The sequence below is a fragment of the Wyeomyia smithii genome, chromosome 2 (assembly GCF_029784165.1).
Source record: "Wyeomyia smithii strain HCP4-BCI-WySm-NY-G18 chromosome 2, ASM2978416v1, whole genome shotgun sequence".
Classification (NCBI taxonomy): domain Eukaryota; kingdom Metazoa; phylum Arthropoda; class Insecta; order Diptera; family Culicidae; genus Wyeomyia; species Wyeomyia smithii.
Window position 1 is genome coordinate 219,103,356 of NC_073695.1, and position 16,088 is coordinate 219,119,443.

A 16,088-nucleotide genomic window follows, 5' to 3' on the forward strand; every position below is an offset into this window, starting at 1 on the left:
CGCATTTAAGGGTTAAAAGTCATCAGTTTATATAGAATTGGAGTATAAAATTTTGTTACATTCCATAAGTAATATCAATCATTGGAAATTTAAATCTAACAATTGAGAACAGTAAGCTTCTTAAGCTTTTAGTCATTATTTCAAAGAATACCATAGCTAGACAACATACCTTATGCTGTGGGGAAAAAAACATACCCTATGTAAACAATGCATATGTTTTGGTGTATACTGATATGATTTTGTCGTGAATGTGAATTCCACACACTGTGCCGTTCAATATAGTATGGCACAATCTCACCCCAAAAGGGCTCGAAAAGTGTACAGTTTGGAGAAACATTATTTTCTGAGCCGGCACAGGTTCAAGCATAATATTTTCTCACCACATTGGAGACGAAATCCTAACGTACCAACTGAGCAGTAAGTTGATGTGATTTCTCGATCGGGTTGGTTTTCCTGGGACATTTCTTGATAACGTTATTTGCGCATGTTTTTCACCCTGTACTTTGAAACATTCTTTAAGCGAAACAGTTCACTGATATTATCTATATTCCATTTTAAGTTGTGAATAACTATGTCATGTTTCATAAAGTATTGAATTTGAGGTATTACAGATTACATACATTTCCCGTTTTGGCTCAATCTCACCCCCGTGGCTTAATCTCACCCCGGCAGACGGTATTTCAATTTATTCTTTATAACTTTCATCAAATTTTACCTAAAAACGAATTCTTTTCGAATGGTTGATATTTAACCTTATGATTTCTAGTCTAAATACTTCTCGATTTCTACGAATTTAAACGTGTAATTTATTGATTGCTTTTTTCTTTTTGTTAAATGTTTTTCTATTGAACTCTAAATTGTCATACTGTTTCAGTGTTAATTTTGAAAACTTCGTGAGTTTGAATTGAGAATTTCTGGCTTCTCATTATCCTAAAAACAAAGCATTTACCTTTATCTTCCTTGACTTTTTTTCATCTGTAATTTGTCATCATTTTAGTTTTCGATTCATCAAAGTTTGCGAAGATCAGTCTTTTCACTTTTCGAAAATTTTACATAAAATTTCTTGTTATATTTTTTTTAAAAACATTATATTTGTATTACAGCTTATTGAGCACAGCGGCAACCCGCTTAATAGTAGCTTCAAAAGCTGTAAATCAACAACATTGTTTGTTGGGAATGCTTTGAATTTTCTGCTCTGCAAATTAGGGGCTTTCAAGTTGTTGGCTGTGGAATATTTTGTGTGTAGCAGAATTTTGAGCTTAGAATTCCTGGCGCTGTGTTTTTGTTTCATCGACTAAACTTTCGATTTCCTAACTATTCGAGTTTAATTTACTGAAAATTTTGTTGATAAAAATTTTGCAACTATTCAACCTTTTAGGTACAAAATTTAAATAACAAACGTTAGGCTTTCTAACAGCGAACTGATCATTTTTTCTACTAATGTATTCGTTGTTTCAGATTTAAAAACCACTGAGTATCATGTTTAAGATATTTTCACTTGAATTTTTTTTTTCGATGCTTTATTCCGTTCATTCTATATTTATACTTTTACTTGCGCACAATCCATTCAATTCTTTTATAATTAAATTCTTTAAATTCTTCGGCACACAGGTTTTAAACCCCTTTTGTCTGGATCATAGTTTGTGAATCACAAAACTTTGAGTTTAGACTTTTTAACTTTGCAACTATTACTCTGGTATACACAGATTTTGCCCTAGAGCTCAAACTGGTGGAAAGAAAAATTATAGCTTTTTCACCATTTCTGTGAATTTTGGTACGCCTAGCAAAGCACCAGAGACTGAAATGAGTTTGCCCGTAAGCAAACGTAGAAGCGACGAACCCTGCGAGCAATGACTCTGCGGCATTTTGACGCACCTCTGCATTCACTAGGGGCACCAAAATTAACAGAAATGCTTCAAAAGCTATAATCTTTTTAGAGAAACTTGTTTTTCGCAAACCATCTAGCAGTTATAATGTTTCTAATGTTTAAACAACAAACGTGTTTTTAAACAGCATCTACAAAGAACGATATTTACAGAAGAAAATCGATAAACCACAAAAACAATGCAACATATTTGTCACTCACTGTCCTGTTTTAATTCCCCATTGAGACGGAATTTACAATTCGTAAAACGGGCTAGCAGTTCCGCTTCATGGTTCAAACTACTTTAAAATGCGACAAACGAACCATTGAAACAGTATTCGGAGCAGAAGAGGAGAAAAACTACTATCAGAGAAATGACAATCTTGCCTGTAACAATGAACCATACTTACACCGAGCAGCCCCATCCAATCAAGTCTGAATGATTCTATCACAATTTCCTGACATCGGGTGGAGGAACGTCAACTGAAACAGCTCGAGTTCGCTGTTCAGCCCTTTTTGATTTCCACTCCTCTCCATTGTTAAACTGCTCAGGAAGATACCAATCCTTAACACCGGAAAAAAATAGGATGTTACTTATCACGTATGTGCTCACATACCTGTTCAGTGAACGTAACAGGATCAATGTCATCCGCCGTGTTGAACCGAAGAAAGTATGCTATAAATCCATCGTATTCGTACACCCCACCCGACTTGAAGTATTCGTTTCTTAACCAGTTTTTTTTCTGATGTTCGCACTTTGGAAAATTTCTATATTTTTTCAACCGTCGTCAAGCATTAGGAAAGCGAAGGATTTTACCTTCTCTATTCTGCCTGCCCACATGGCACTTGTTCGGTGGCGACGACGACGCATCGTTTGTTGCCTCGCCAAAGTCAAGTATTTGCTCCCAAGTGTGACAGGATGGCCTTTGTTGTTCTGCTGATTGTGTCTTTCACTTCTGGTAGGAACAGCACCGAAGAGTTGACGATGATGACGAAGGTGCAAGCACTTAGAAGGTGTCATCGGGTGTGGGCGAGGCTACATTCTTTCTCCGTGACGAGCGGTTTCAAAAACGATATTCCCCCCAGATGCTGGTTGATTGGAAGATACATCGGGGTGCAATGTACTATTTTCTCAGTTTCTGACCTGCTGAGCGATATTCAGATAGCAATACAAAACGTATTTTTTTTTGAAATCTGAACTTTGAATGTTTCAAATTTGGTTCAGGTTGATAATCATAACATCTTTATTGAGAGTTTAATTAAATCCCTCGCCGAAGAAAATATTAGGTTCTACCCGCGTTTCGATTGTAATCCCAATAAAAGAGCACCCGTAACTTGATTGCTACCAGGGGAATTCTTTCATGAATCCCCAACCTCCACCGGCAAGTTGGCATTAAATGGAAGTATGCAATTTACGAAAGCAATGTAATCTAAGACGCAACGAGCTAACCTATCATGGCCATTTGGAAGACTTTACTGCTCACACCCCCAACCCCGGTCGCTCGTGTTATAATGATGGGTAGCACTTTGGACAGTCCGATCTAAAGTTTCTTTTTTCACTCGCTTTTCTTACAGGCACTGGCGGTCCGTCGGTGGTTCACGAGGGCGAAGATGCCCTGCTGACCTGCGTCGTAATGACACCGTACAACAATGACACCGTACTCTGGCGGAAAGGTCCCAACGAGATCCTGTCGGCGGGCATGAACCGCGTCACGAGCGACAAACGCATTAGTATTCTTCACGATGACTGTAAGTACATAACGCAACCTTTGCTACGCGACAAAATAGCGTATATTCTAGATTTAGATGAAATTATATCTGCTCACGGGTGAGGTTCGTGATTGCGGCAAAGGTGCCGTATAATTTCACACCATAGAGAGCTCCGGGTCGTTCTTCGCTTCATGCATGCGGCAAAAATAGTCGACAGCCGGTAAAAAATGGATTCGAATAAACGGGAAAGTCAACATTGAAAGCACTTTTGTTTGCCAAATGAACGCGACGGCCATTTGAGCCCCCGAAGCAATAACCATTTTTCATTAACTCGGCAACGAGCGAGCAATGACGAAGCAGTGGCGGTTCAATGTTGCAGGGTATGTGGGTACCGCCAATGAGGAACGGGATCTGTGAAGCGAATATACAAATGGCTAGCTGACCGCTGGCTCTGTGTGGGAATGACACTTTTCTCAATAGCAATTTTTTTTCACTGCCTGGGAATAAGGTTTAGGTGGAGCACTCAAAGCTAGTTTTACGAAATAATGAGACTCAACTTTCAAAAAAATATATATATTAAAATTTACCTGTTGTCCCACACATGCGATAATTTTATTTCATATGTTTCATTAGCGTGGAGAGTTTCAACCAAATGTCTCTCTGGCTAGGGACTTTTTTGCCAAGAGTCCGATGATATTGAATTATTCTTGCCAAAGCGGACTCTTATTTTTTTAAAGGGGGGGGGGGGGCGGGGGGATTGTTTGTAATGATTTATTTATGTACTAATATCTATTCAGAATTAATATTGTGTGTTCTGCCACAAATGGTGACATTTCAACACTATTATATATATATATATATATATATATATATATATATATATATATATATATATATATATATATATATATATATATATATATATATATATATATATATATATATATATATATATATATATATATATATATACATATATATATATATTTTTTTTTTTTTATTCTCGCTTATTTTCCGTCGGTCTAGTTCCGCCACTGTTGTGGCCAATCACCGACGCCCAGGGAGGCGACTCCACACCCAGGACCCTAACTCACGACCCGTTTATTAACGGACCGGCGCCAACGGCTTTACTTCCTCATGCGATGGAAGGCGTGATCCCAGAGATTTTTCGCCTCAGAAAATCTCCCGGTGTCGGCTAGGATTGAATCTAGACCAGTTGGGTTGGTTGTGAGTGGATCACGCCACCTCACAACCATCGATACCTATGTCGGCGGTGGGATTCGAACCCAGGCGTCGAGCGTGGTTGGCGGAGACGTTACCAACCACACTAGGCCCCCGCTCTGTATATATATATATATATATATATATATATATATATATATATATATATATATATATATATATATATATATATATATATATATATATATGTATATATATATATATATATATATATTTGTAGGCTTTTTATATTATTGAATGTTATTTGCTTTCGCATTTAAGTTAATGTAATTGTAGGAAAATTATTAAACCGACCGTGAGATATTGAAATTTTATTTCTCGCTTTCAACAGGCAATCTTCTTGAAAGACTACCTGTTGAAACGCAAAGTAATAATTTTGTTTTCTAACGTTAACGAGTGTTTAGTGAGTAAATTTGGTTTGAGATATTTCTAATTAAATTCTATAGTGAAGTGAAAGTGTAGTGAAGTTTTCCAGTTATGCCTGGAAAAAATAAAAAAGCTCGCTTTGATGCGGCTTCAAGGAAACGTGAGGCATCTCCTCCAAGTGACACTGAAATTTCGACTAACAGGTATGATATTCTTTCTTTCGTTGGGGATCAAGAAATTCAAACTTCTCATACTGAGCATAAGGCCGTTATGAAGAAGGTTAAAGTTCCACCTAGTGTGGTATTTGTAGCCAATTTTAAAGCATTTCGATCAGAGCTTTCAACGTTTCTGTCGAATGTGAAAGTTAATTTTCAAATTGGCCGCCAAGGCGAAATTCGTATTTTGGCCGAATCTCTTGATGGCCATAAACATCTTTTACAGTATTTGACTGAAAAGATGTATAAATTTTATTCTTTTGATGCCAAAAACGAGAGACCGTTTAAGGCTGTTTTAAAAGGTCTTTCAAATGACCAAACTATTGAGGAAATTAAAGAATGTTTATCAGAATCACTTGGTTTTGCTCCCAACCAAGTAATTTTGATTAAACGAAAGGCAAATGCCAAAATTAATCAAACTGGAATACACCAGGAAAATTACTTAGTACATTTTGATCGTACCAAAGTAAATAATTTGAAATGTTTGGAAAAAGCACGTGTTTTATTCAACGTATGAATAAAGTGGGAAAATTTCAAGAGACATGAATTGTCAAGCCTATGGTCATGGAACTCGAAACTGCCATATGGCAGCAAAATGTATGATTTGTGGTGACACTGGTCACACGATAGATATCTGCCCCGTGAAAGAGACCACTAATAGTTTCAAATGTGTAAATTGTGGGGGAAATCACAAATCTAATTTCTTTAACTGTCCTTTAAGGTCAAAAATTATTGCTTCCAGACAACGTAGAAATTCTAAGCAACCTGTTGTCAATGTGGGTATACAAAAGACATTCAATACTGTTCAGGCAACACCAGGCTGTTCATATGCCAGTGTCCTTACAGGTAATATTTCAAATTCAAACAGTAACAAACCATTCGTGTTTGGTGCTGAAAAGTCAGCCAGTATTGATTTAGGTAGTCCAACTCCAGAAAAGATTGAATACCTACAACAATCCATGCTGCAGCTAATGTCCATTTTGTTGAACTGTAACTCGATGTACGAGGCTGTTCAAGAAGGTATAAAATTTACAACTAATATTGTTATGAAATTGAAATTCAGCAATGATTTTAAATAATGCTGTAAATTTTCTAAATTGGAATGCTCGCTCTTTAAAAGCGAAAGAAGATGAATTTTTCAATTTTTAACAGTCCACGATGTGCATATTGCAGTTGTGACTGGAACGCTTTTAAAGCCAAATATTAAACTAAAAAAGAATCCAAATTACATGGTTCATAGGTTTGATAGAATTGATGTTGCCGGTGGTGGAGTTGCAATAGTTATCCACCGTCGAATAAAACATCGTGTTTTACCCCATCTTGAAACCAAAGTTATCGAGAGTTTGGGAATTGAAATTGAAACAAGTATTGGCATTCTATTTATAGCCGCAGTGTATTTGCCTTTTCAATGCACTGGTGGGCGAAAAAATTATTTCAAGGGAGATTTGCAAAAACTCACAAGAAATAAATCTAAATTTTTAATCATCGGTGATGTTAATGCGAAACATCGATCTTGGAATAATGCTCAAAGCAATTCCAATGGAAAAATATTGTTTAATGATTGCTCGGCTGGATTTTATTCAGTTTTATTTCCAAATGGTCCTACATGTTATTCTTCTATTAGGAATCCATCTACAATTGATTTGGTACTAACAAATCAAAGTCATTCATGCAGTGATTTATTAACTCATGCTGACTTTGATTCTGATCATCTTCCCATAACATTTACTATTTCCCATGAAACTATTTTAAATCCCACTAGATCTGTGTTAAATTATCACAAGACTAATTGGGATAGATATCGTTCTACGATCGAAGAAAATTTGAATGATGATATTATTTTACAAAATAGTGCTGACATTGACAGAGCATTAGATAATTTTAGCAGCTTAATACTCAATGCCCGGAATTTATCAGTTCCTAAGGCAAGAGTGAAATTTAATGCACCAATTATTGACAGTGAACTTCAACTTCTTATACGTTTGAAGAACATACGGAGACGTCAATACCAAAGATCTCGTGATCCTGCTTTGAAAATTATTTTTCAAGAATTGCAAAAGGAAATTAAACATAGATTCACTCTCTTGCGAAATGAGAATTTCATGAGAGAAGTTGAACAACTAAAACCTTATTCAAAACCTTTCTGGAAGCTTTCGAAGGTTCTTAAGAAACCTTCGAAGCCCATTCCAGCCCTTAAAGATGGTGATTGCATTTTTCTAACGAATGAACAAAAATCTCAAAAACTTGCTCAGCAGTTTGAGAGCGTTCATAACTCGAATTTGAACGTAGTAAGTCCTATTGAAAATGAAGTAAATCAAAAGTATGATCAGATCACCACCCAAGAATTTCTTTCTGAAGAGGTATTGGAAACAAACTTGAATGAGGTGCGAACTATTCTCAAAAAATTCAAAAACATGAAAGCACCAGGAGATGATGGGATTTTCTATATCCTTATTAAAAGACTTCCCGAAAACTCTTTAAATTTCTTGGCAAAATTTTTTAACAGATGCTTCGCACTAGCACATTTTCCTACGAAATGTAAAAATGCCAAAGTCACTCCAATTTTAAAACCCGAGAAGAATCCAGCTGAGGCATCAAGTTATCGACCAATTAGTTTACTTTCCTCTATTAGCAAACTTTTTGAAAGAATAATACTCAACAGAATGATAACACATATTAATGAGAACTCAATTTTTGCAAATGAGCAGTTTGGTTTTCGCCATGGGCATTCCACTACTCATCAGTTACTTAGAGTAACAAATATGATTCGAACTAATAAATCTGAAGGTTATTCGACTGGAGCAGCTCTACTAGATATAGAAAAGGCATTCGACAGTGTTTGGCATAAAGGTTTAATAGCTAAAATGTCAAATTTCAGTTTTCCGCTTTACCTTACAAAAATGATACAAAGTTATTTAACTGACCGCACTCTTCAGGTTAACTATCTAAATGGTAAATCTAATAGATTGCCTGTTAGAGCTGGTGTGCCTCAGGGGAGTATCTTGGGCCCAATCTTATATAACATTTTTACTTCTGATCTTCCTAATTTACCACCAGGTTGTGAGAAATCTCTGTTTTGTGACGATACAAGCATTTCCGCAAAAGGAAAAAGCCTTCGTGTTATATGCAGTCGGCTACAAAAAAGTTTAGATATATTTTCTTCATACTTGCAGAAATGGAAGATTTCCCCTAATGCTTCTAAAACACAGTTAATTATTTTTCTTATTAGGCAAGAGTTTCATTTCTCAAACCCAACCATAACCACGTTATTAAGATGAACGGTGTGGTCTTAAATTGGTCTGATCAAGTTGAATACTTAGGGCTAATTTATGATAAGAATCTTACTTTCAAGGAGCACATTGAAAATATCCAGTCAAAGTGCAATAAGTATATCAAATGTTTATATCCTCTTATCAACAGGAATTCTAGACTTTGTCTCAAGAATAAACTGTTAATTTACAAACAAATTTTTAGGCCAGCAATGTTATATGCAGTTCCCATCTGGACAAGTTGTTGTGCAACCAGGAAGAAGACACTTCAAAGGATTCAGAATAAACTTTTGAAAATGATTTTGAAGCGTCCTCCCTGGTTTAGCACGAACGAGCTACATAGGCTCACTAATGTAGAAACATTATAAAATATGTCAACCCAAATTATCAACAAATTCCGACAAAAATCGTTGCAATCCTCAATTGCAACGATTAGCTCACTTTATAGTCAGTAAGATAGTTTTAAGTTTATTTTAAGTTTTGTTTTATTCCTTTTTTTCCTTGACAAGTAGGTTTAATAATTTTCCTACAATTACATTAACTTAACTGCGAAAGCAAATAACATTCAATAATATAAAAAAGCGTACAAATATATATATATATATATATATATATATATATATATATATATATATATATATATATATATATATATATATATATATATATATATATATATATATATCAGTTAAATAAAGTCAGTTAAATAACTTTGTATCATTTTTGTTTTTCGTAGGAAAATGTGCTAGTGCAAAGCATCTGTTAAAAAATTTTACCAAGAAATTTAAAGAGTTTTCGGGAAGTCTTTTAATAAGGATATAGAAAATCGCACCTCATTCAAGTTTGTTTCCAATACCTCTTCAGAAAGAAATTCTTGGGTGGTGATCTGATCATACTTTTGGTTAACTTCATTTTCAATAGGACTTACTACGTTCAAATTCGAGTTATGAACGCTCTCAAACTGCTGAGCAAGTTTTTGAGATTTTTGTTCATTCGTTAGAAAAATGCAATCACCATCTTTAAGGACTGGAATGGGCTTCGAAGGTTTCTTAAGAACCTTCGAAAGCTTCCAGAAAGGTTTTGAATAAGGTTTTAGTTGTTCAACTTCTCTCATGAAATTCACATTTCGCAAGAGAGTGAATCTATGTTTAATTTCCTTTTGCAATTCTTGAAAAATAATTTTCAAAGCAGGATCACGAGATCTTTGGTATTGACGTCTCCGTATGTTCTTCAAACGTATAAGAAGTTGAAGTTCACTGTCAATAATTGGTGCATTAAATTTCACTCTTGCCTTAGGAACTGATAAATTCCGGGCATTGAGTATTAAGCTGCTAAAATTATCTAATGCTCTGTCAATGTCAGCACTATTTTGTAAAATAATATCATCATTCAAATTTTCTTCGATCGTAGAACGATATCTATCCCAATTAGTCTTGTGATAATTTAACACAGATCTAGTGGGATTTAAAATAGTTTCATGGGAAATAGTAAATGTTATGGGAAGATGATCAGAATCAAAGTCAGCATGAGTTAATAAATCACTGCATGAATGACTTTGATTTGTTAGTACCAAATCAATTGTAGATGGATTCCTAATAGAAGAATAACATGTAGGACCATTTGGAAATAAAACTGAATAAAATCCAGCCGAGCAATCATTAAACAATATTTTTCCATTGGAATTGCTTTGAGCATTATTCCAAGATCGATGTTTCGCATTAAAATCACCGATGATTAAAAATTTAGATTTATTTCTTGTGAGTTTTTGCAAATCTCCCTTGAAATATTTTTTTCGCTCACCAGTGCATTGAAAAGGCAAATACACTGCGGCTATAAATGAAGTGCCAATACTTGTTTCAATTTCAATTCCCAAACTCTCGATAACTTTAGTTTCAATAAAACACGATGTTTTATTCGACGGTGGATAACTATTGCAACTCCACCACCGGCAACATCAATTCTATCAAACCTATGAACCATGTAATTTGGATTCTTTTTTAGTTTAATATTTGGCTTTAAAAGCGTTTCAGTCACAACTGCAATATGCACATCGTGGACTGTTAAAAAATTGAAAAATTCATCTTCTTTCGCTTTTAAAGAGCGAGCATTCCAATTTAGAAAATTTACAGCATTATTTAAAATCATTGCTGAACTTCAATTTCATAACAATATTAGTTGTAAATTTTATACCTTCTTGAACAGCCTCGTACATCGAGTTACAGTTCAACAAAATGGACATTAGCTGCAGCATGGATTGTTGTAGGTATTCAATCTTTTCTGGAGTTGGACTACCTAAATCAATACTGGCTGACTTTTCAGCACCAAACACGAATGGTTTGTTACTGTTTGAATTTGAAATATTACCTGTAAGGACACTGGCATATGAACAGCCTGGTGTTGCCTGAACAGTATTGAATGTCTTTTGTATACCCACATTGACAACAGGTTGCTTAGAATTTCTACGTTGTCTGGAAGCAATAATTTTTGACCTTAAAGGACAGTTAAAGAAATTAGATTTGTGATTTCCCCCACAATTTACACATTTGAAACTATTAGTGGTCTCTTTCACGGGGCAGATATCTATCGTGTGACCAGTATCACCACAAATCATACATTTTGCTGCCATATGGCAGTTTCGAGTTCCATGACCATAGGCTTGACAATTCATGTCTCTTGAAATTTTCCCACTTTATTCATACGTTGAATAAAACACGTGCTTTTTCCAAACATTTCAAATTATTTACTTTGGTACGATCAAAATGTACTAAGTAATTTTCCTGGTGTATTCCAGTTTGATTAATTTTGGCATTTGCCTTTCGTTTAATCAAAATTACTTGGTTGGGAGCAAAACCAAGTGATTCTGATAAACATTCTTTAATTTCCTCAATAGTTTGGTCATTTGAAAGACCTTTTAAAACAGCCTTAAACGGTCTCTCGTTTTTGGCATCAAAAGAATAAAATTTATACATCTTTTCAGTCAAATACTGTAAAAGATGTTTATGGCCATCAAGAGATTCGGCCAAAATACGAATTTCGCCTTGGCGGCCAATTTGAAAATTAACTTTCACATTCGACAGAAACGTTGAAAGCTCTGATCGAAATGCTTTAAAATTGGCTACAAATACCACACTAGGTGGAACTTTAACCTTCTTCATAACGGCCTTATGCTCAGTATGAGAAGTTTGAATTTCTTGATCCCCAACGAAAGAAAGAATATCATACCTGTTAGTCGAAATTTCAGTGTCACTTGGAGGAGATGCCTCACGTTTCCTTGAAGCCGCATCAAAGCGAGCTTTTTTATTTTTTCCAGGCATAACTGGAAAACTTCACTACACTTTCACTTCACTATAGAATTTAATTAGAAATATCTCAAACCAAATTTACTCACTAAACACTCGTTAACGTTAAAAACAAAATTATTACTTTTCGTTTCAACAGGTAGTCTTTCAAGAAGATTGCCTGTTGAAAGCGAAAAACAAAATTTCAATATCGCTCGGTAGTCTAAGACTTAGCCTCGAGCTGTTGGTAAAATGCGACCGTACTGTAGGACAGTTCAAGTCGATCTCGCCAAAGCGGACTCTGTAACCCTTTTGATACGAAGAATACAATGACCTGCATTCTTATTTTCTTATGCATTCCTAAAGGCTTCAGTTTCTACCTACGAATCAGGTACAACTTTTGAGTTAATCATCCAATCTTCTCGCTGTTGAAGAATTTATTGTTCACTAATATGGAGAGAAAAACACAACTAGCGACTCGCTTCTATATAAGAGCCGATGTATTCTAATCATGTATCTGTTATCTGTCTCCCAGAAACCAACGTACCAGCATCTCAATACGGATTGAGGGGATTCAGGCTTTGTTACAATCTGTACACATCATGAGTTGTTTTCGTCTCATTTCCATCACTACTGATCACACATTTTGATGAATCTATAGACGTTACTGAAAAAACACGAGTAACTCAATAAGAATGCATACTTTTGTAAATAATTTATTTTTTTGCCTTTCTCCTAGAAAGGTATAGCAATCACTTGCAAAACCGAAAGTATAAAAGTGCTCCAAAGGGCCGAATGGCATATATCACTCGACTCAGCTCGACGAGCTGAGCATTTTCTGTATGTGTGTGTGTATGTGTGTGTGTATGTGCAGATATTTATTCTCACTCACTTTTCTCAGAGATGGCTACACCGATTTTCATGAAATTAATTGCAAATGAAAGGTCTCTTTGTCCCATAAAACCCTCTTAAATTTCATTGTAATCGGATTTTTAGTTTAGAGGTTATGTTTCAAAATGTAAAAATCATGAAACATCATTATCTCAAAAACTACACAACCGATTTGAACAAAATTGGTCTCAAATGAACGGGCTACCTGAAAAACCCTTAACTTTTGAATCATAGAGATTGAACTTGTGGTTCAAAAGTTATGACAAGAAACTTGTTTTGAAGACTACTTAATCTCACTCATGTTTCTCAGCGATGGCTGAACCGATTTTCATAAAATCAGTGTCAAATGGAAGGTCTAGTTGCCCCATAAGACCCTATTGATTAGTTTTGCAATCGGACTATTACTTGATCATTTTCGATTTCAGCTGCTGTGTATCATTCTAGATCCGTAGATACTCATGTTAGACGGAAATCGGCCATTTTTGGCTGTTTTCCAGAAACCACAAGTTGCCATCCTACAATTCATAATAATGTCTGAAGTCGATTTGTGGCTCCAGTGCATCATTACGATTCCGAAAATACCCATATTGGGTGGTATTTGGTCGTTTGCCGCTGGTTTTCCGTAGTCGGGAGTCGCCATATTAGAATTCAAAATGGTATCTGTGGTCGAATTTAGCTCCTGTGTTTCTTTCTTGTGGTCCCCGTGGCTCTGTGGTTAGCGATGTCGAAGATCTTTTTGAACTGAAAATTTTCTCGACTCAGCACTGGGGCACGGTGTATCGTTGTACTTATCCTACACATGTAAAATGTGCCAAAAACAATATCCAAAATGTTGCCTGAGGTCGATTATGGAACATATTTGTTACCACTAAAAACATTCACCTGCCAAATATGGTTCCATTTAGTTGATTAGTTCGCGAGATGTGCAGAAAATATTGCAGAAACATGTGCTTCCATAAGAGGGAGGGGCGTCGAACCATTATGGACATATTTATTACCCTTTAACCCTTAAATGCGCAGCGTTGTTTCAGAAAACATTGAGATAATGTTTCAAAATGAATGTATTTTAATTTTTTCTACAAATATAATAGATTGGAGCAGTTATCTAGGCTTTGATTTCTTTATTAAAGCCTTGATGGCTGTTTATACGAATTTTATTTCTTAAAAAAACTGATTTGAAACATTATTCGCAATGTAGTTTTAAATCAACATTGCGCATTTAAGGGTTAAAACATCCACATGCCAAATTCGGTTTCGTTTGCTTGGTTTGTTCTTGAGTTGTGCAGAAATGTATGTTTCATTTGTATTGGACCCTTCCTTTCCAGAAGAGGGAGGGGTCTCTAACTATCATAGGAACCTTTATCGGCACCAAAAACCCCTACATACAAATTTTCACGTCGATCGGTTCGGTAGTTTTCGAGCCTATATGGATCAAACAGACAAACAGACCGGACGACATTTTTATATGTATAGATTACAACATCAATATTTTAGAACCTAAAGAGTGACATACATTAATTGGATTGAAGCGTTCATGTAAATCTATTTTCACAAATAAAAGTTTGAATGAGAAAGGCTGGGTCTGACCGCTAGGTGGATTAATTTAGGTTTTATAACGAGGTTTTATTTAGAAATGTCTCAAAAAAGAAAGAAAGAAAGTCAATTATCATGAATTCTACGGCTTGAAATTACTGCTTATGACGTAGAACTACGTCTTTAAGGATCGTACTATTAAAAAAATCATACCTACACAGATACGCAGATTTCAATCAACCAGAGCTGAGCTGCATGCATAATGCAATTCAATAATGCTTTTCTTAGCACGGTTCACAGAATATCATACTTAATTTACCAAGAATACACTCTTTGTGCATTATGAGAGCCTTCTTCAGCTGAAACGAACGGTTCACATCGTACCTGGTGTACCACGAGGCAGTTTACTTGGCCCTACATTACATAAGAACCAAAAACTGCCATTTTTGAATAATAATGGCGCGTGAAGTAGATATGTTATTCGAAAATGTACTCCAATGCAAAACTGGTAATTTGCCTTTTGGCCGGAGTAGGAAACTCGACTTTACTAGGGCTCCAAAGATTCAACTACTTAGAATGTAACGTAGCTAGGAATTGGTCGATGTAAGCGCATTCGCCCAAACCCTAGCTATTCCGTATGCCTCCATTTGTATACGGATCACATTCGATTCCGTATAGGGTGCGTCTTCACGCATTTTCGAAATAACGTGATTACCTTCCATCTTTCACACGCGATGAGAAAAAGCACTTCGAAATATCAACAAACACATCATATAGTAACCTTGATCAAACAAAGGGTGTCTAATGTCTATAGCTCTCGCCGTAAGTCTGCGTCTTTTCTAGCTAGAAGATGAGCACGACCTGATCGATACACATTTTTTTGGATAGAGGATGGAGAGGCTAGCAGCACCCTGCTTTTACCCATGCTGAGCAACCTAAGCTGAACAGCTAAAGCCCTTGGTCTCCCCGGAACCGCAGTTAGGCATTACTTCAGGGAGAGGGCCCGTCGTGCTTTTCGCACTTACCTCTATGGGTAGCAGAGCAGCCTATACAGGCCAGTTAGTTAACCGTTAACTAACTGGGGCACATCGATGGTTTCCCGTCGATTGGTGCCCTGCAAAATACTAACGATCTGTGATGCGGCCGTGATGACCGCATCCCAGATTTCCCTATTTTCGCACATCCTACGCACGATATTCTCTGGCGTGGTGTCCACCCCACTTATTGCCAGCATTTCGTACCGTACCCGCTCGAAGCGCGGACATGTGAAGAACACATGCTCCGCGCTTTCTTCCGCACCCTACAAGCGGGGCACATAGGGGACTCGGCGTACCCGAACCTATGCAGGTACTGCCTAAAATGGCCTGACAGGATCTGTGTCAGATGGAAGGGGACTTCCCCATGGCGCCTATTAATCCAGCATGCTAACTCTGAAATGAGTCGGTGTGTCCATCTACCTTTTGTAGTGTTGGACCACTCCCGCTGCCACCTGGCCATTGAAGATGACCGTATGGTGTTGCGAATACCCCTCGTGTCGCGTTGGTCGAAGCACTCTACATCCTCTTTGACGATGATGCTGATGGGCATCATGCCAGCCAGGACGCAAACCGCCTCGTACAACACTGTTCGGTATGCGCACGCGACCCTTAGGCACATTAGCCTGTACGTACTCTCGAGTTTGCCGCGATGACACGAGGTACTCAACACCTTGGACCACACT

At 36.6% G+C, this 16,088-nt stretch overlaps 1 protein-coding gene across 5 annotated transcripts in view; it reads left to right on the forward strand.

The window, feature by feature from the left end:
• Positions 1-16,088, forward strand: part of LOC129720980 (Ig-like and fibronectin type-III domain-containing protein 1) — a 326,155-nt gene that overhangs the window by 274,088 nt on the left and 35,979 nt on the right. For all 5 annotated transcript variants that reach the window (XM_055672974.1, XM_055672971.1, XM_055672973.1 and 2 more), the window contains one exon: positions 3,440-3,613. In XM_055672974.1, the coding sequence (XP_055528949.1) occupies positions 3,440-3,613 (174 nt within the window). The remainder of the gene's footprint in view (positions 1-3,439; positions 3,614-16,088) is intronic.